Source organism: Castor canadensis, chromosome 1, assembly GCF_047511655.1.
Source record: "Castor canadensis chromosome 1, mCasCan1.hap1v2, whole genome shotgun sequence".
Taxonomy (NCBI): domain Eukaryota; kingdom Metazoa; phylum Chordata; class Mammalia; order Rodentia; family Castoridae; genus Castor; species Castor canadensis.
Window position 1 is genome coordinate 68,646,126 of NC_133386.1, and position 21,510 is coordinate 68,667,635.

The following is a 21,510-nucleotide window of genomic DNA, read 5'->3' on the forward strand; positions in this document are numbered from 1 at the left end:
ATTTACTTTACTTATACTTCTACATATCTCTTATTGAATATTTAAACAGAAAATACTTATTGCCTAATCTAGGTGGTGATTTTGACAATTGTTTTAAGACAAACGTGCCCTAAATTATAAGTGTATATTGTAATTCAGAAGAAGATAGTGCACTTTGAGAATTCCCTATTGCCTTTATTTCAAAGGGTAGTGGAAGAAGTAATTTGACAAAAACAATGCATTTCTGATATAGATATTAGGGCAAGACCATTGTATGAACTTATCCAACTACTTCATTTTCCATGTGTAAATTAGGATGTCTAACTATACTAAAAAATACCTATACTAGTTCTTTGCAACTAGGTGTTCAAGGCATCATGAATAAACAGAAAATTATTTAAAAGTTTTGACAGACTACTTGATAGATGAGCATATGACTTAGGTGGAAAATTTATAGAGATACAAGATGTAATGCAAATAACAAGAACCATACCCTTTGTCTTAATAAAAATCATTTCTCTTAATTCCAATTTTGTGAAATATTTCATAACACCCAACATTATTTGTATGATAAGAGAAGGATTTCAGTCTGGGAAAATCAAAGAGCTTTACAACCTTTATTGACACTGTGTCTAGACATACTCCTTTAACATCTACAGCTTGAAAAGTCTCACTTTCCAGCTTCTGACTTAAAGGACTACTAATTTAAACTGCAAAATAATCATGCTGAAAATGGCAAAGGGAATACTCATATTCTTACAACGTGGGGACTCTCCTTTTTTGCTTGCAAACATTCAACCACGATTACCCCGTTGTCTTTTCTGGACGTGGATATTATGTTCATAAGGATTAAATAGAAGCACAATGGAACATTTCAAAATGTTTAGCTGCCTCATTTTCCCACTGATGCCCCCATACTCACTAAGTCTGTTTCACTAATGCTTATGCAATCTTGATTATCCTTAAATTGCACAAAACTGAATCAGTCATCCCTTGGCCTTTATTTTTTCTGTTAGATACATGTACTAGTTTTCTTATCAGTCTTATGCTGAACATTTACCAAAAATGGTAATCCAACTTAAATGTTTTAAAAGTCTGTACTAGAAATACTGTGTGGCCCATTTTACCTGGGATCCATCTCTAACAGTGTGTCTTCACAGTCTTTCACCTGCTTTTCTTCTATACATTCTTAATTTCTTTATTTGGGCACAGTATTTGAACTGTTTTTTCCCCCTTATTTTCTGTGTCACAAATACACATTTCCAAATCTTCAGTCAGCTTTTGGAATGATTTGATATTAGATAATATGGTTTCTTTAATGTACTATCAGCTGTTTATACATGATATTATTTAATAGCATCATTAATATACAAATAAAATCAATCATTGTATTCTAGTTTATGCGTTTCTTTGTAAGCAGTCTCAACACATTTTTCATTTGGAAATACATGCATGTCCATTATTAGCCTTTTCCATGAGAAACCAATACTTCACTTCTAAATTTCTCAATTATCTCAGATTGAAATGTATTCATATTTCATGTGTTGAGTCCAATTACTTGCAGTTCTTGCCAGTACTGTTTCTGGGCTCACTTTTTTTTCAACAAGGAAGGTATAGTATTTATTTAGAGAGATACAAAATTTCTTGAGACAGATAATTAAAATCTAGAGAGACATGCCATGCTCCCTGATACAGTCTTTTTTTTTCTCTTTTTGATTTTGGTTCTTTATGTACTTATCCTATTTTCGTTTTTCAAGTTTAATTAGAAAAAAAGTGAAATAATATGTTTACATGTAAACAGCCTTTACACCTTATTTTGTCATGCCCATTACACAGTTCGGAGATCAAATAAATTAATTTATCATAGAGACATATAAAATTGAATGGGAAAATGCAAAAACACAAAAGAATGTTGGTACATACATATGTTGGAGCTCAAATAAACTGCTGGAGTGGCTAAAGTGGTATGAGTACCTGCCCTGAGTTCAAACCCCAGTGCTGCCAGAAAGAAAGAAAGAAAGAAAGAAAGAAAGAAAGAAAGAAAGAAAGAAAGAAAGAAAGAAAAGAAAACAAAGGCCATAGTAGCCCATTGTATTTAAATTAGTTTTTTGGTTTATTCTATAGTAAATGTTTAAAAAACTTAAGGAGCATCATTAAGAAATAAATTATGATTTTTCATAAGAAAAGTCATTAGTGATAGTTCTGTGTTTTCCAGTAGAAATGTTAATTATAAGAATTTATTTTAATAGTGGTTGTCTAGTTCCAAATTATTAGTAGAAATGATAGTATTCTGTATTTGTTACATAAAAACTTTAGGTAATATAAAACTAGGATATTCCTTGTTTTTGTATTTGGTTAGGTCATATATTTAAGAAGAAATAGTCTTTTTTAAGAATTCAGAACCAGAAAATCTATTATTATAAAGCTCTTTAGCTGGAAAATAACCTTGTTCTGATGATTTTGTTATAATTTATAACTCACAATTTAGTTGTTTCCCTCCCTGGACCTTCTCCCTTCCATGTTCAAAGGAGGTATTCCTATTACACTCATAAAAGTTTTCCATGTCAGTCATACATTTATTTGTATTCTCTGCTAAGGATGTTTATGGAGCCATGTTGGAAATCATTTAATGCATCTAAGCATGGCTGTGCAGTTGCTGCATGTACAGTACTTCAGGAAGCTCCAACAAGAGTGAAAGCTCATGGAAATTTTCTCCTTACTGATGGAGCTAGGATTGCATTGCCCCCTAATAAGAATGTGCCACATCAGTCCCACTGATCTGATTTTTATGAAAAATTTACTAAAAGAGTGAGTTAATTAACCTTTGGTCAGTAGTGTAGCTTTGTAAGATGCATGATGCTGTGGAATGAGTAAAGATTCTTCATTCTTTGACTCCATAGCATAGGTTAACTTTTGCTTAATGCATTGTGCTATGCTTCATGAATCTGTGGATTTGTTCATATATAAATCATCCTCATCCTCTAAGGGTGCGTGATGAGCTAGAAAAGACACATATGAAGGAAAAAGTATGGCACTATGAATTCTGTAATTTTGCTATCTTAAATAGAGTAAAAATGTTGAGGTCACAGAAAATGGAGTAGATGGAACTTGTAGCTAATACATAATGGATGAGTTAGTCATCAAAAAAGGATTGAAACTATATAAGCTGTCTCTTTACATATATGGCATAGGAGTTTTTCTAAGAGAATTTATTTAAAGCACAATTAGGTGGTATTCTACTAATACCTCCATTTCTTTTTACAAAATGTTATGAAGGCAATGTTAACAGGATGTGGATAAGAACTTGTCAGATTATTTGCTTGGTGTGAAAATAAAAATTAACTATTAAGTAGTTTGCTATTATTATGGACTAAGAAGTATACAATTAGAATTCTTACTATTTTGTTTTTCTTTAACAATTTGCTTTACATTTCTTGCTCTCTGAATGCATGTGTGTCTGACCTTTATCTTTACTTTTTTTCTTATTTTTGTAGCTAAGATATCTCCTTTTTTTGAAAGATAGGTTGAGCTCAACACTGTCATTTTTTTTGTAAGGATTTATTCTGCCTTTTACTTTCAGTTATTTCTAAGAATTAATGATTGAGTGAATCTCCTCAATGTCCTGATGCATCTTTTTAAAATGTCATGCTTCAGGGTATACTGATTTCTTTATGATTTCCAGGAAATTTTCCACTGACATAACAGATATGATTATATATGTCCCCACATTTTCAAACTGCCTTAAAATGCTTTAGGGTTATTTGCTTCACAAGACTTAGTATTGATTCACATTTTATAACTGACTAAATAAGGCAAATACAGTCTTCACAAAATAGCTAGAAGGATTACTTTAACTTATAATTTTATTTTAATCATTTTTAAAATTACTGCAGAAAATTATTATGAAAAAACCCCATGTTGGACTGCTTTGCATAGGACTGCTCTTAATTTCAAGAAGTTAAGATAGTTTTTTTTTTATTTTTGGCTTTGGGTTCTATAAGTATTTTTCTACAAATATGTAAATCTAAGCATATCGTGGGAGAAAAAACAGTTTGATGAATCACTCATAAAGCAGTCTAATTTTAATTCTTCAGATTGAGCTAAAATATTTGTTGAATATAATGAAATCTCAAACTTTTGTGTATAGGTATTTATATATTGTTCAGTTGAAGTTTTTATGAACTTGAAGTAACCTACATTTATGGAATGACTGCTTTTGCCAGATCCACCGATAGCTTAATTGAAACACAAGCTGATGACTGCCACTGATAGCGTTCCAGTTTAAATATAATTGGTCAATAATACATCCCCTCATACTTTCCTCATGTCTACCTGTGCTGAATAGTTTTCTCACTTCACATTGATGAAATGCTACAGCTTGACAGGAAAGGTGACTTTGGATTCTGCACTTAACTCAGAAATAGGAGATAATTAGGTAGTTGTGAAAGATAAAATTTAAGACACAATATTTGTAATACATGGAAGAAATTTCCTGTGAATATCAGAAATTCAATTAGTTTAAACTCTAATTAATGGACTATACATACCATTTAAAGCTAGTGGGCAAAATGATTATGTAATATTTAGAGAACATCATTTTTTAAAAGATAGACCTTTTTGGTACATTGCTTATCCCAATGATAGATTCACAGGGCATAGGTAATAACTATTTGATCAGGGAATGAATAAATTTGATATATTTGGCTAGTAACTTGCATTTTTTTCTACATACACATCTGGTAGTGGGAATATGGCTTAAATGTTATCAAGGATCAAAACGGGGGTGGGAACAAAAACATACATGGAAATTGGCATTACAAAATAATCATGAGTATTCAACTCTTCATTGAATTTTTATACTATACTAGGTGCTGTGGTGTGTTCTTCACTTGAACTATATACTCTAGTTCACAAATACTTTAGGAGGTAGTCTTATTCTGCATTTTAGATATGAGAAAACTGGAAAGAACTTAAGCAAATTTGTAAAGTCACACAGTAAATTCTGGAAAGAGAAACCAGTTATGTTTTTATTGTGCTGGGGGTACATTATGGCATTTATGAAAATTCTTAAAATTTATCAAATATATTGTATTTTAATTCACTCCATCATTCTCTTTTATCCCCCCTCCTTCCATACCTGGAATAGTTTCAACAGGTCTCATTGTTCCATTTACATGCGGGTGAACACAAGATTTGCAACCAGACTCTTTAATGAAGGACTGGGGCCATGTTGCCCTTTATGGTAGTTGAAATGAGATCTTATGTGATGAAATTAATGATGTCAGTCATTCAAAACATAAGTATTATCTTTTGATAATTGTTTTTAAAGTGATTACGTAACAACATGAGCACTAATAAAAAGAAATTCTCTTAAAATGTCAGATCGTTTTTTGCATTTATAGCTTACATTATCTGACCTTTCTCAGTATGTTGTCATAGTAACAATAAAAAATAAAACTGAATCTACAAAACATATGTATTGTAATGCACATAAGAGAAATATTTGAAAATAAACTTGACAGTGGTACAAATGTTATAGCAAACAGTATCCCCACTCTGCAACATTCCTGACAATCGCAGGTAAAGAAATCCCTTTATCTCTTATTCATAATTGTGAATCCCCAAGAAAATATTTTATTAGAATAAAATAATACTGTGTGACACTTTTTAGTTACTACAAATACACAGTTTTATATCTGACTTTGTTTTGCTAGTTTCCCATAATAATAGCTTTGCTATATGCTTGAATTAAAGATAAGGTTACTCTTTTAACATTCTTTTCCAGTTACTTAATTCTGCTATTTCCTAAGTAGTTTATATATACATGTGCGTGTGTGCATAATTTATATTCAGGGTGAACTCCCAGAGTTGACTTACGAGAACAGTATTAAGTGGGATAGGCAGATCCATTTCATTCTTTACTTTTACAGAAGTGGATAAAAAAAATTCTGAATCCTTAGCTACATGAGCCAAAATAAATGTGCACATTTTGGGGTGCCCTGTCTGTACAGGGTTTTTCCACAGTGGCACATGAGAGGTAGTGTTGAATCATTATGCAGAAGAGCCCCTACAAGCAGCCACAGACACTGTCAGGGTTATGATGTACGTGTCAGTTAGTCCTTTTAGGGCCTCTTTTTTATTCTCTCGCTAAGGCATCCCTGAAAGACTGAATGCACTGTAGTTTTGTAGTTTGAGTATATGTGTGATCTGGTCATGGTGTAGCAGAATAGTTTATGGTTTTATATATAGCATTTCAATTAAAACAATTGTTTGATAGTTTAACAAATAAATGATTCCTGTTATTATTATTGTGTTATTATTAAAACAACTTTTTGCAGATGGAAATGTTAAAATAAAACTACTTTGTCATAGTACTTTAGAGTTAGTAATAAGGACACAGGAAATTGAAACCAATGTGAAGTTATTTTGCCCCACTTACATGCTTTTAAATGCTGGAGTAGCTTTGGGCAGACTGTTAAGTAAAAATCCACTTGACTTTCATAGCATCACCTTATTTTTGTAGCATAGCCTAATATTTAAGTTGAGTAAAAAGACAAAAATGAGCTAAAGAATTATAACTTGACTTTTTTCCTTCTTTTTCTCCCCATCATTTTGGTAATGACATCAGAATTATAATTCCGGTAAAATAATGTTTTAGCTACAAACTCAGCAAAATTCTTAGCTTATCCAAAACTAATAATTTAATTAAATATGTTTACATATGCTTTATTTTATTTTGCATTATAAATTTTTAAAATAATACTTTTAATTTTATGTTTCATTTTCATCACATAATATCAATAATACACTAAGTACTCAATTAAAAACCAAACTTAAATGCTAAACAAGCATAGACATATTTGTGATTCCCTTAAATGAATTTTTTTTATAGTTTTATAAATGCCCAAATTGTTTTCAGGCACTTGGATACCTGTTTTAAAGAACTATATGTACTGTTTGGTTTCTTTACTAAACTCTTGTAACTTAGCTGTATAGCAATGTAGTTTTAAACGGTGTTCTACAAACTCTAATATGCTCATTACATCATGTTGATTTTATCCTCCCTGTCTGCTGTTCATTCTCAATGGGAAAAATCATAGCATGTCAGTGGCAGGAGGTCTGGATTCCAGGCGGACTTTTGTAATTATTCCCACTGAGGCACTGTCAATAGGATTAAAATACAGATTCTGGATCTGTCCATCCTGGATGAGGTCAGCACTTCTAGCAATGGGAGTACTATTGCTGCAAGTTATGTTTTCCCCTTTGCCGTATAGAAGTGTAGATATTAAAGTGACACAAATATTTGAAAACTCCTATGGAAACAGACTTACTTTGCTAGCATTTAGGAAAATGTCCATCTGCAATAAATAAAATAACGGTATTCATTAGAATCCCCAACTATGTATGGATATAGATTCTACAATATTATTAAAGCCCAGAAAGTTTCAATTACAGAACAATCCACTTATAGTTCATAATTAATAAACTCTTTGCAGCTGTGTAACTGTGCCCGGAAACATCTGCAAAGCCTCATATTTTACACATAGACATGCATAATTCTTTGAGAAAAAGTTCAATTGTGCTTAAAATCACAGGTCTGGAAATGGAGTAAGACCTGAGGAAGACTAGTTTAGCTGTGTTCAGTTAGCTTATGGGGGAGAGGGATGAGGAAGGGAGCCGGGGAGGAAATCAGCACTTGTGTGGCAAAGTAACATGGGTAAAAAGTAAGAATGTTTAAGATCTATTCCGATATCCAATCAAACCCAATTCTTATTATGTAATTTATCAGAACTTCCTCCCAAATATAAACTTGGTACTGATAAGACTCTAACTTTTAAGAGTACTACTCCTCAGATAGAAGATGAACTATTATGAAACCCTAAAACTACACATCCAGTTAGCATATTGGTAAAAGACTGTATTGATATTTCAAGTTTTTAAATACTTCAGAAGTAATTTATTACACCTAAATACTTCATAAAAAAGTTGTATTTAGAATGTATGTGTCAGAAAGATGAATTAATATGGACAGTTAAAATTAACTGTTTTCTTAATTTTTGCCTATCTGAATGTTCAGATTTGAAATAGCATTGTTAATGGACTTTGTGAAAACATCTGTGATGAAATACAATTCGCATACCGTATAATCACCCACTGAAGTGTACAATTTAGTGGTTATTCGTACAGTCATAGAATCACCAATACAAACCAATTTTAGAATATTAATTATAAGCCCTGGTCCCATTAACAGTCACTTGCTATTTCTCTTTTCCACTTTATCCCCTGACAAACAGTAATCTTCTATCTATATAGATTTCCCTATATCTGGCTATTTCAAATAAATGGAATCTTAAAGCATGTAATCTTTCATGATCATATTTTTTTTTCAGTAATGAGGATTGAACCCAGGGTCTTGAATCAGCTTAGGCAAGCTCTCTACCACCCAAGCACTTTTGTTTTCATTTTTTCCTGAGACAGGGTCTTACAGACTTTGCTTGGGCTGACCTTCAACTCACTATCCTCCTTTCAACTCTAGTGGGATTGAGATTGTGCAGCTGACTGGATTCTTTTATGTAGCATTTTCTCAAGGTTTACTGTGTTGTCCTGTGTGTCAGCATACAACTCTTTTTATTTATATATATACTATTTCATTGCATTTATTCACTCATGAACTGATGAACATTTGGGTTATTTCTCCCTTTTGGCTATTAGGAATAATTCCACTATGACTATCCATATACAGGTATTTCTGTGAATACGTATTTTGATTTCTTTTGATGTTATGTTCCTGGGAGTGAAGTTTTGAGTCTGTGGTAATGTTATCCTTTTTAGGACCTGCTAGTATTTTACAAAAATACTACACTATTTTATATTCCCACCAGTAGTGTAGTGGGTTCTAATTCCTCTTTATTATCAACAAAATGTGTTGTTATAGTTTTTATTATAGCCATCCTACTGGTTGTGGATGGTCTCTGTTGTGGCTCTGAGTGACTAATGATTTTCTACTTTTTTTTTCTTTGGTAGTACTGGAGTTTGAATGTAGGGCTGCATTGGTTGTTAGGCAAACACTGTACTTTAGAGTCATGCCTCCAGTCCTTTTATCTCTGAATATTTTGGAGATAAGGTCTTGCTTTTTTCCCAGGCCAGTCTGGACCACATCTTCCTCTTTTATATTTCTTATCACTGCTGGGATGACTGGCATGTGCCACCACATCCATCGCTTTTCAATTGAGATGGAGTCTCACAACCTTTTTATTTTGCCTGGGCTGGCCTGGAACCACAAACCTCTCAGCCTTCCAAGTAGCTTGGATTGCTGGTGTGAGCCACAGGCATCTGGCTCTGTGCATCTTTTTATGTGCCTATTGTCCATTTGTACATCTTCTAGGAGGAAACATCTGTCCAGATACTTTATTTTTGATTGACTTATGCATTATTAATATATTCTACTTTTTATATTATTTTTCTTAAAATCAAATTTATTAAGTTTTTTGATAATAGTTTGTAATCTTATATTGAAGTTATTTTATCATCATGCATTCTTCATCGACTGATATTTTTAAGAAAAGACTAAAACCTCCAGGAAGTTGCTACTGAACAAATAGGAGACTTTAAAAAAGAAATGTCCTGTCCTTAATAATGATTGAATGATTGTGCCTGAGTGAAGACAAGAATGCCTCTTTAAAGCTTCCCTAATGTACAGCTGATTATCAGTGACTTACCATCCAGCTTGACATTAAGTGTGTCCCAGATAAAAGTTGGTACTTTACATTTCCAAAGAATGCTCCCATTAATAATCAGAAAGTCTTTTTTTCACTATGGAAGAACTCTGGAGTTCCATGGATTTCCAAGGAGAACAGCACTGAGGAAAGAGAATCTTTAGAAATATTAATAAGATGGGATTTCCGCCATGCTTACCCAGGAGATCATAAACCACAAAAGCCAGGCCAAGTCTGTGTATCTGAGTTCTCATTCTGAAGGGATGAAGGTGTTTTTATGGTCTTTGGCAGTGCTCATTTAGAACACAAGGTTATTGAAACAGTACCGTGATTGTTACCATTGTTCTACTTACCGCACCAGGCAAGCATCACCTCTCATTGCTTCCACCTCATTGCTGTAATACTTACTATCCATTGACGATACCTATGGAATATGCAATTGTTAGGAGACTTTAGTTGAGAATCAGAATGCAAGGCTTTAGTAGGTGCCCATCAGCAGATGAACAGATAAAGAAAACGTAACATACATTCACAGTGGAGTATTATTTACCCAAAAAGAAAACTGAAGTTATGTCCTCCAAAAAAAAAAAAAATTGATGGAACTAGAGATCATCATGTTCAGCAAAATAAGCCAGACTCAGAAAGACAAACATCATGTGTTTTCTCCATATTTGGAGTCTGGATTTTAAAGAAAGACATAAAAGTAGAAGGGGGATTATTTAGAAAGAGGAAAAGGACCAGCAGGAGAGGGGAAGATGGACAAAAGATGGAAATGAGGAGTGAAAATGATCAATGTACATTATATACATATATGAAAATGCTATAATGAAACCCACTAGTTTGTAAAATTATTAGACACTAATGAAAATTAAAATAATGTTACTCCCTTGCATATTTAAATATCATTGTATTCACAATTTTGGTGCATTATTAATCTTTTTGCTTTTTTGTTTTGGTGGTACTAGGGTTTGAACTCAGAGCTTCATGTTTACTAGACAGGTGCTCTACAGTTTGAGCCACACCTCCAGCCATTATTACTCTGTTATTCTTGAGATAGGGCCTTGCTTTGTGCCCAGGCTAGCCTAGACCATAATCCTCCCATTCTTGCTTCTGGCAGTAGCTGGGACCACAGATGTGTGCCACCATACCACCTTTTCTGTTGAGATTGTAGGTGTCTCATGAACTTTTTGTTCAGGCTGGTCTGGAACTGTGACCCTCCTGATCTCCACTTCCCAAGTAACTAGGATGACAGGTGTGAGATACTGGGGCCCTGCTGGTACACTATTATTCATAAGTAATGCATTTATAAATGTAGAACTCATTTATCTTTTGTTTGCATTGTTAAGAAATTTAAATTCAAAATATTATTTTAGTCAATTTTGTTATATAGGGACAATATATTGTTATTTTAAAAAGTTTAATATAAATATAATAAAATATGCTTATTTCATGGCGATAAATGTAGATTTTAGTATGCTGTAATATATTACAGTAAATAACATTGTTATTGATTAGTATGCAGAAGTTTCTTATGTTTCCTACATTCTATCTTTATTTTCCTTTATTTTTCATTAAAAGAACACAACTTGCTTAGTATATGAAATCTGACAAGATTGCAATTCATGGCTCTAGGATAAATGAACTTGATATTTTATTCAGTAAGTCTAAGGACTGAAAGAAAGATCAATCAAAAGAATCAGCTCAGGCCCCTGGTAATGCAGAAATATACCATTATTAACAGGTGAGAGAATATTTTACAAAAGTAATTAAATATTCAAAACAAATTATACCTGTCCCCAATCTATCAATATAGCACAATGTTACTTTTAGGATTACATTTAGTTCAAATCTCAAAACAGGAATTTAAAATGGCATGTTTATAAATATAAATAACTTTTCCAAACTATACATACTTTATGAATTGAAGTTTACTTTGAGTTTCACTGCTACTGAACAAATGAAGAAATAAACCAAAAGAGGAAAACTGTGGAGCATTTGTTGCACAATTCTTAAAAAGATTTTCTTGTATATTTAATGATTATGTGTAAAAAGCATTTGTCTCTGAGGTTTGAGAGTGCATTTACCTCTAAAGTCTTTTTCCTAAGACTTTGTGGAAAGCCAGCTGCATTTATATTGAGGAGAAATTGGCTGTATTTCTGTTGCCTTTTTTGGGAATAGTTGGAGACTTAATCTAATTCTCCCTTATGGATAGGGCTCTTAGATACCTGCTTCACCTTGTTTTATCTCAATGAGTATTAGACTCTAGCTGTATCATACAGACACCTTCTCACATTTTCTAATTTTAAGAGCATCTGCTATTTCCTTCTCAAGATTTTTTTTTTTTTTACCACCCAGTTGCTCTCTATTACGCTAAAAGATGCATCTTCTGTCTTCACAGGTTTTTGGTTTTACTCCTAATTCTCTTGCTGTGAAGATTTTGTACTTGTTGTTAATAACTCTAAATTGATAGCCTCCTCAGAGGTTAAATAAGAACTGGCCTGTTGTAACTTATAATTTTTAACATTAACTCAACTGCAACATCATATCACTTCAAAGAAAAAAATAATATTTTTCCGGTACTTCTTCTACTTAATGATAGCTGTACATGTACTCCATAATTTTGCAGATGTCAACAGTGCCAAAATTCATAGTGAAATTGAAAAGGCCTATTTAACATCTCTTCATAAGGTGTGCTAGAATATTATTTTGCAGTTTTCTGAATTAAAGTAACGGCTGTAAATCAGTAATAATATATATTGAAAGATCCATTGCAGAGAGGACTTTTAGGGTTAGTGAAGCCCATGAGATCTATTAACCAGGTGTCAAAATTTGACTCTTTCTACACTGAACAGCACACGGCTGTGTCAGTTGTCCTGTCCTAAGTCCAGTTTTAACCTAGGCAAGTGAAAGTATTTGAAGAATCCCGGTTAATTTTTCTTCAAATCTGTTTCTCCATCTGTTAAAAGGAAAACAGAATTTAATGTAGTTTGAAAGTTGAGTAATAACAATTTTAAATTTCTCAACATTAGGTGTCTAGAAATCATGTTTAGTTGAATGAGAAAGCATACTTTCTAACTTGAGGGGAAATGGAGTGCACTTTTATTTACTGACTTCAAATAGAAGAAGGAATTTTGAAGGATTTTGCCAGTAGACATTAGTTTGCTGCCTCTTAATTCTGGAAGTCTGACCTAATAAATGTGGCCATTGTAATACCTGGCATCACTGCCCGCTAACCTCCTCTCCCTGCAAAAAAAGAAAGTAAATAAACAGTACCATAAAAGAATGATTTCACACAGTGGTCTCACTTTCTGTGTCTGACTCTCTCTCTTTCCCTAGCTCACTCATTATTATTATTTTGCTAAGAATCACTGCTTCAGGATGCAGGTTGTGAGAAAAGCATTTCTTTCTCTGTTTTATAGAATGTTGCCTTTTACCTTTGATTATATAAATATTAGGCAAAGAATGATATAGAGGATATAGAAAGCTTTTTTCATTCTGAGATCTAAGCCAAATCCTTCATCCTGTCAGTTAACATTCCTTGGTATGGCAAGACTGTATCTGTAGGTGTTATATGTTTTATTACTTTGTTATTGAAGTCATTGGCTTGTGTGTTCCCTAGATATGTAATAATTGCTGCTAAGAACATGTGAAAATGCATCATGCTTCTTTGCTTAATGTGATTGTGACTGTTTTCCACCTATTTAAACTGAGAAGCCAGCAAAAGGCATTTTAGCTGACTGGCTTCTGAGGGCAGTAGCAGATTATACATTTACATTGAAATTGTTGTACTTCTATACATCTATCACAAATAATATTCCTTTAAATCAAATTTATTAAATTACATGAATTGTCTAACTTGCTTATGTAAACAGGCTTACTTTCTTCAAACCCAAGTGACGATTTGAGCCCTTAAATACATTAGAATTCTGTACTAAACATTCAGCATGCCAACAAAAGTAAAGAACAATTTAATTTTTTTTTCTGGAGATTATGCCACCTCAGTAATATAGGATTGTTCCACTTCCCATTAACCCCAAAGTAAAAATGTAATTAAATTTTCAGAATAATGCCCAAGTAGAGGAAATTCAATAGACCTGAAAATAACAAATTAAAATTTAAAACTGAATTTATGTTAAATGTCCACTAACCTTTCTTTCTTGGTTTGATTTATGAATTTATATAAAATTTGAAGGCCACAAATGCTTCGACATTCATTAAATAAATGTAAAGGATACATAAAATTTATTTAATATATTTAATGTGGATACCATCAACTAATAACAGAATTGTTGAAATAATGGAATTTTCAACCTGCTAATTTTGATTAAAGATAAGCATAAGTATACCAAATATCCAGGTGTATTAAATGGTACATGTTTACCTAATTTACTAACATATTCTCAGTGAATAAAATCAACTTCATCGGGAGACAGCAGAGGCATCTGTACCTCTCTGTTCACTGTGCCTGCCTTATAACTTACATGGGTTGAAATTATATTTAGGAGTGCCTGCAAAATTGGAGGAAGATGTATCACATTCAGGTCATTGTTATTACTAATCTGGTAATTTAACTTAGATTAATACTTTTCCACGTGAACCAAATTAACACCAAAAAAGTTAATTTCCAGCTGTGTTACATTAAAAAACATAACTCTGAATGTGCTAATGCAAACCCACAGACAAGTAATCTATTGTTGATTTCAAAGTTAAGTTTGAGTCAAATATCCAAAGTGAAAAATGCTAAAATTCTAAGTGAATGATGCTAGTATTCAGTTTGAGGCTGTCAACTTTGGGTTGATGCCAATTGTAGGTGCAAGTTTGCTATATCCCTTTGTTTATATCGTTTTATTTCAAAATGTATCATAACATTGAGCTATTGATGTATACTAAAAGAAATATTTTTTCATAAAATGCTTGATTTTCTTAAACATAATTTTATTGTTATTTAATATTTTAATATTATTTACTATTTTATTCTTTGCTGAATATCCCTACATTTTTAAATGCCCTATTTAGTCTCATGTTTCTGTTTTTACTTGCTTTTGCATACCCAGCCTGTGGCCGTGGGTTCTACAAATCGTCCTCACAAGATCTTCAGTGTTCTCGTTGTCCAACTCACAGTTTTTCTGATAGGGAAGGCTCCTCACGCTGTGAATGTGAAGATGGGTATTACCGGGCTCCGTCTGATCCACCGTATGTTGCATGCACACGTAAGTTCATAACATGAAAGTGACAAAGGACTTCCATTCCTTTGTACCAGTGTGGCATCACTGAGACAGCTATTGAACTTGTGAATACATTCTTAATTATTCTTAAATATCTGAAAAAAAATTCAAAGCAGATAAAGTTAAGCAATAAAATAAGATAGGTACATCTTATATCATCATTTTGAGGTTAATTTTCATGTCTTCTAAATAATAAAATTTTTCACTTTTATTTCATAAAAATCATAAAATTAAAAGTTATTAGAGTCTTGCAAGGATATGAAATGTGACTAAACAGTAATGTTTTCTGAATTACAATTCCGTCAGTAAGTAGAATGAATACACATCTCAGTGCTTCAATTAATGAATTTTTGAGAGTCCTAAATACAAAGCCAATCCTACACATTGCTATAAATCAAATGGCTTACATTAAGAATGAATAAACGTATTCAGTGTTATATGGTAAAAATAAAGCTTTTTTTAAACAATCACAAAACTGTTTTTATAGGTATCTTAACTCTTCTTTAACTGCTTGGAAGAAAAATAGCTAAAGATTGTCATAAAAGTACAAAGACAGTGTTATCCTGTTTTCATTTTGACATATTAATGGAAAATAAATAAAGTCTTCTGCCAAGTAAATTCAAAGAAGCTTTTATACCATTTCTCTAGAAAAGGTAATGAAATGTTACATGAAAAAAAAGCATTTCAGCTAGTTTTCTCTGTAATTGAGCTACTACCTTAATTTCTCACATAGATCCTATTGTTCATTTTGTTTGTATGCTTCTTTTTTCTATTTTTACTTACTCATTTATTTACTTTTGTTTTCCAAAGGACCTCCGTCTGCACCACAGAACCTCATTTTCAACATCAATCAAACCACAGTCAGCTTGGAATGGAGTCCTCCTGCAGACAATGGGGGAAGAAATGATGTTACCTACAGAATACTGTGTAAGCGGTGCAGCTGGGAGCAGGGAGAGTGTGTTCCCTGTGGGAGTAACATTGGCTACATGCCCCAGCAGACTGGATTAGAGGATAACTATGTCACTGTTATGGATCTGCTAGCCCATGCAAATTACACTTTTGAAGTTGAAGCTGTCAATGGGGTTTCTGACTTAAGCCGATCCCAGAGGCTCTTCGCAGCTGTCAGTATCACCACTGGCCAAGCAGGTAGGTTCTGGGTTTGCCTTTACTGAATGAATGGCATGTGAATGGACAAGTGAAGGGGTCTTACTTGAAAATTTAGTTAGCATGGCTACATGAACTTGGATTTTCCCAGCTTCTTGATTATTTATACCATTCAACTTTTCCTTTTTCCTCCTGAAATACTGTCCTGGTGACATCTCCTTAGGTCTGTCAGGAGAAATAAAAGGAATAAATTGTAAACTAGTTTTGATTGCTGTAAGCTGAACAATTCTGTTGAACGATCTAGAGGAGGAGAGTAAAATATTATCCTATATGAGCTAAAAGATATTTCTCACATTGTTACCTTTTAAGTGTGATGTATCTTCTGATTGTAATTACATGATAATAGAGATTAGAAAAGGGTTGGCTGTGCTGTTTCATATAATGTTAATCAACTTTTTTGCATAAAATGTAATTTTTGTAATAGGCAACAAGTCTGCATTTAAATTTGCATGAGGAAATTTTAAGTTCATCTGTGGATTTTGGACCATATGAATGCCCATATACCAGAATTAGTACTTGGCACATTTCATTAGTATTTCAGAAGAAATGATAGTGATTAATTGTGGATATACGGCTTAGCTTAACACTAATTTTTATTTATTGTCTTATGGGCCCTTGAGATGCCCTTCTCAGTCGTTAATTTGTTGTAGGATATTCTGGGTAATACATATTGGGAAGTTTAAGAAGCTGGAGATTTTCTCAGAGAACAGGAGGGCAGAACAGGTCCTGCAGGGGAGGGGTGCGGGGGGGGGGTGTACTGATGCAAAGGGGGAAGATGTGGGGAAAGGTTGTAAGAGAGTGCATATAGTTCAAATACTGAATATACATGTATGTAATTGGAAAAATGATACCTGTTGAAACTACTGTTCCAGGAATGGTGGAGGGGGAAGAGATAAATGAGAATGGACGAGAGGGGTGAATTCAAGTGTGATACATTTGACGTATTGTAAGAACTTTTGTAAATGTAACAGTGTATCCCCATCCAGCACAACAAAAAAATTAAAATTAAAATGCATAATAAACACTTTGAATTTAAAAAAGAAAGAAATTGGAAATTTTCTAAGCCTTCAGAAAAATCTTAATCCTGGAGGAAGTTTCTGAATTAGAGACTTTGTCAATCTTTCAGAGTTCTTGAGGTTTAACAAAGATGCTAAATAATAGATGTAGCTAAGTCTTATGTTATCACTATTAAGGAAATTGAACCTGAACTGGAGTATGGAGTTTTGTGAGCAATGGATAGGTATATCACAAAGTCCTCAGGATCTTTAGACAGCCATGGCTGGCAGTCTAAAACCTAACAGTGTTATTCCAAATTTCTGAAGAAAGCCTAATATATAGCCTTTCTTTCTATGCCAATTTTAATGAAACGTTACCTATTTAAATTGTAGCTATATAATGAATACTGTGCATTTGGGCTCATATTTACCATTCTGAAGAGATTAGTGATGAGTTCTTATTCTAAAGTTTTCATTCTGACATTTATTTAAAAGACTATTTCAAATCAAACCTTCTATATAAAGACACGTGTCTGAGACAAAACACAGACACTTAAGTTTTCAATAGTTGGGCAAAGAAATAAATGAATTAACTAATATTTGAACTTACCCATGTTTCAACAATATTCACACTACTAATATTGCTTTAAAAATACTTTCATCACTGATTAACTTGTGTTGCTTTGTACCTGAAATTTGTCAAAATAAATTTATATGAAGGGGGCTTAAAATATTTTAGGTTTATGATTTTGACATTAGAGATCTTTGTGGACAACTAAGAACTCTCAAGTTTATTGAGCCAGAATATCTTTGTCTTATTCCTATCCAGCAACAACATTTTTATTTACTTTTAAACATGACATGAAGATGCTGAACTGATACCACAAATGCAGTTTGCCAAGTTGACCACTTTGGGAGATCTTTTCTTGTTCTTTAAATGTCTGTTGTTTAATTTTTTTCAAGTTAATACTGCATTAGGTTTGTTAGGCCACAGATTTTCCATAAAGTTTGGTTTTCACAGTAGTTAGGAAGAACTGCTTTGGGTGTTGATTTTCCTTTAACTAAGGACAAACTAGGTTTTTTTTTTTTTTTTTTTTTTTTGTCTTTTTTGGTGCTGGGATCAAACTCAGGGCCTTGCACATGCTAGGCAAGTGCTGTACTGCCAAGCTCATCCCAGCCCTACATTTGTTTTTGTGTGCAGTTTTTTGTTTTGTTTGGTTTTCTTTGCTTGGGAGTGGTATTGCTAATTTAAATGTGAAAAAGTTAGATTTATGATAGTTGCACAACTCTGAAAATATACTAAAAAAGTACACTAAAAATAGTATATAAATTCAAGAGAACCACTCTCTCTCCTCAGTTAAGACATTGTAATTATTACTACATTCCTCCATAAACCAAATACTGTAGCATAAAAGGTGCCTGCAGAAATATGAAACTTAATAATTAAAATAGTACAAAAATTAGTGTCTCTTTCTGTAATACTTTAATTCATTCCAAGATTGTTTAAGCAGTTAAACAACTTTGAACTTTGTTGATAGAGACCACAATATAAAATGTGGTCTCTCCCCAAAGGGACGTGGGGACTTAGAAATTATCCTTCAGGTCAGGAACTGTCATATTTTTCTGTCGCCACTATCTAACAGTTTTTCCTGCATACAAACTGAACAAATAATGTAGTGGAATTAAAGCTAATGGGAAAACCACTCATACATAAAAAAATTAAATTCTCATACAAGGGTGAAAACATTGAGACATTGTTGAAACAGACATATGATTCGATAATACATGACATAACTACATGATTTTAGCCAACTTACTTCACCTTTTTGAACTTGAATTTTCTCCTGAAATGGTGTCATACTATTTGATACTATTGTAAAAGCTTAATAATCATGACACTTACCAGAATAAAAGTGGGTGTTTGTAATACAATTATAATAATAGAATCAATAATAATCGCTATTTATTTAACACTTCATATGTTTCTGGCACTGTAACATGTAAAATATACATAAAAAAATGTCAAGGTTTAGTCACATAACTTTATTGGACTCTTGTTTCCTAGGCAACTGGGAGACCTGAGGCCTGATTTTGCATCCATAACAAATGAGCCAAGTAGAAACAGAATATCAAGTACATCACTGTTTATTTGCAATTTATTAATAGCTGAGTAATTTGTGTACATATATTACAATTTTGATGAGGGCAATAACTGCTATGGTGTTGTGAGAAGCATTGGAGAGGAATTTGGATGAAAACTGAACCTCCATGGAAGAGAATATAGATTGAGCTCCCTAAGAAGCAAACGAAAGTTGGAGATCTGTGAGCAAAAATTTTATTTAAGAGTGAACGTGGGATCACAGGTTCAGAAAAATCAAATGGAAACAAACCGAGCAGAGGGGAGATTGAACTACAATCTTGTTCAATCTTGTTGAAATCTTTAGCCATCTCTATGGAAATACTCTACCTATAGTGAACTTTCAGATTGTCCTGAGTGGAAATGAATTTTATACTTCTGTGTTTTCCAGACATTGGGTGTAGGTTTACCTAGGAACGAGCAAGGTATTATTTTTCAGATGAAGAGAAATGCCCAGGAGCAAGAAACTGAGGTATATTTTGTGAAAAATGCCTCCGTAGTTGGGCAAATTATTTCTTCTATCCTTCACCAAGGGAAATGTGGCCACTACATCACAACATCCATTACACATAGTTAAATTATTAAAAAAATAATAATGAAGGCAAGGTTCAGGGTGAGTTTAAGGAAAGGCAATGATATAAGCCAGGTGAATAAAGATTTGTGGAATGGGCTAGTGTGACAAGTTTTTTTGTTAAAAAAAAATCAGATCTTTCTTATAGACAGTTGGGGAGAACTGGATTTTTTGGAGCAAGTAAGTGACTTAATTGACACTGGCAGAATTTTCACTTTTTGTATCTTCCACAGGTCATACTATGTACTGCTTATAGTAGTTTGTTAACAATAAATTTTCATACCTAGATTTAATTCCTGTAGAAATAAAAAACATGAAGAAACCATTTTCTGAAAATATGAGAGCATCAGAGAATCTTTCATTATTGTGTAGACATACTTATTACCTTCAAAGATATCTATAGACTCTCACAAAAAAATTCTCTTTCCTTCATCATTGATTTTGTTGTCTATGGGTAAATAGACACTTATACTAGGCACATGTTGTATCATTAAAATTTGAGGATCACTAAAAGTGTTTGTGTAATCTTATCATCCATTGCTATCTTAAATTTTAAGCTCCATATTCCTGAAATGAGAATTTTAAGAATGACTCGGTGATCACTAGTAAGAACTATTAAGTGACAATGACTAAGTAAGGTACATTATTTTCTGAGGATATCAACGACAGGTATAACTTACTGGAGACAGCTTAGTAAGCATAGTATTTGCTAACTGATTAGTTTTATTGCCCCCTTCAAGAAACTTTAAAGATAGCCCTGCATAAATTTATCTGAGCAATTTCCATACCATTTTCAATGTCTAGATCTGATTTCTCAGCCAAAGTAAGGATTTGTTTCAGTATTCTTTTTACTTTGATTTGTAATGTTTATGTAATGTTCCAAATAAAATAGAATCATAGAGTTATATGATGGAACATTATATCCAAGCAAAATTATACTAAAAAGACAGTACCAAAAATCATTTCCTTTTTTTTCAGAAATAACTTCACGTACATGAATCATATGACTCAACTGTGACTGCTTCTCTCATCAATTAACCCAGACCATCTTTTTTCAATGATTTAAAACATACACACATCAAGTTATGTGTCCTCTAAGTAAAATAAATTAGCTCTATTTACATTTATATATTTTATAGGAATTTGTAAGCATGATTTGTATTTAAAGGAAATATGATCCTAAGAACATATATTTTCTTGTTTGAGAGCATTTAGTGATTATATAAATTTAGTAATCTCCATAAGGTGAAACAATTACATATTGTTTCACCACTATGTTTAAAAAAAGATATAAGTGCAAAAGCAAAAATGATTTTTTAGAGTGTTAATGTTGTTAAAACATTTGAATGTGAACACATCTATGCCACCTACAGCAGAAAAATCAGTTGAGTCAGGCTCAGTGCCATACTACTGCAGTCACAGGATTTGGTAGGTTGAGGAAGGAGAATCTCTTGAGTCTATGAGAATGGAGACAACTCTAGACCCAAAGGGAGATCCCATCTCAAAAATAAAGAATAAAAAAATGAATGAAATTGCTTTAACAGAAAACTGTCCAAATTACATATTTCTGTTGTTTCTAGTCGTTTCTTAATCCTGAGGCATCTGAAAGATGAGACTTTAGGCCTGTTAGTTTACGTTACAGGGAATGACATTTTAATAATACACAAACTTTGCTTGATAGTGAAATTCAATTCTTTAATATTTCAGTGTTTGTGAGACACCA

At 32.8% G+C, this 21,510-nt stretch overlaps 1 protein-coding gene across 6 annotated transcripts in view; it reads left to right on the forward strand.

Moving 5' to 3' along the window:
• The window catches only part of Epha7 (EPH receptor A7), a 161,925-nt gene that overhangs the window by 40,090 nt on the left and 100,325 nt on the right, over positions 1-21,510 (forward strand). For all 6 annotated transcript variants that reach the window (XM_074077998.1, XM_074078007.1, XM_074077994.1 and 3 more), the window contains exons 4-5: positions 14,750-14,905; positions 15,731-16,066. In XM_074077998.1, coding sequence (XP_073934099.1) covers positions 14,750-14,905; positions 15,731-16,066 — 492 coding nt within the window. The remainder of the gene's footprint in view (positions 1-14,749; positions 14,906-15,730; positions 16,067-21,510) is intronic.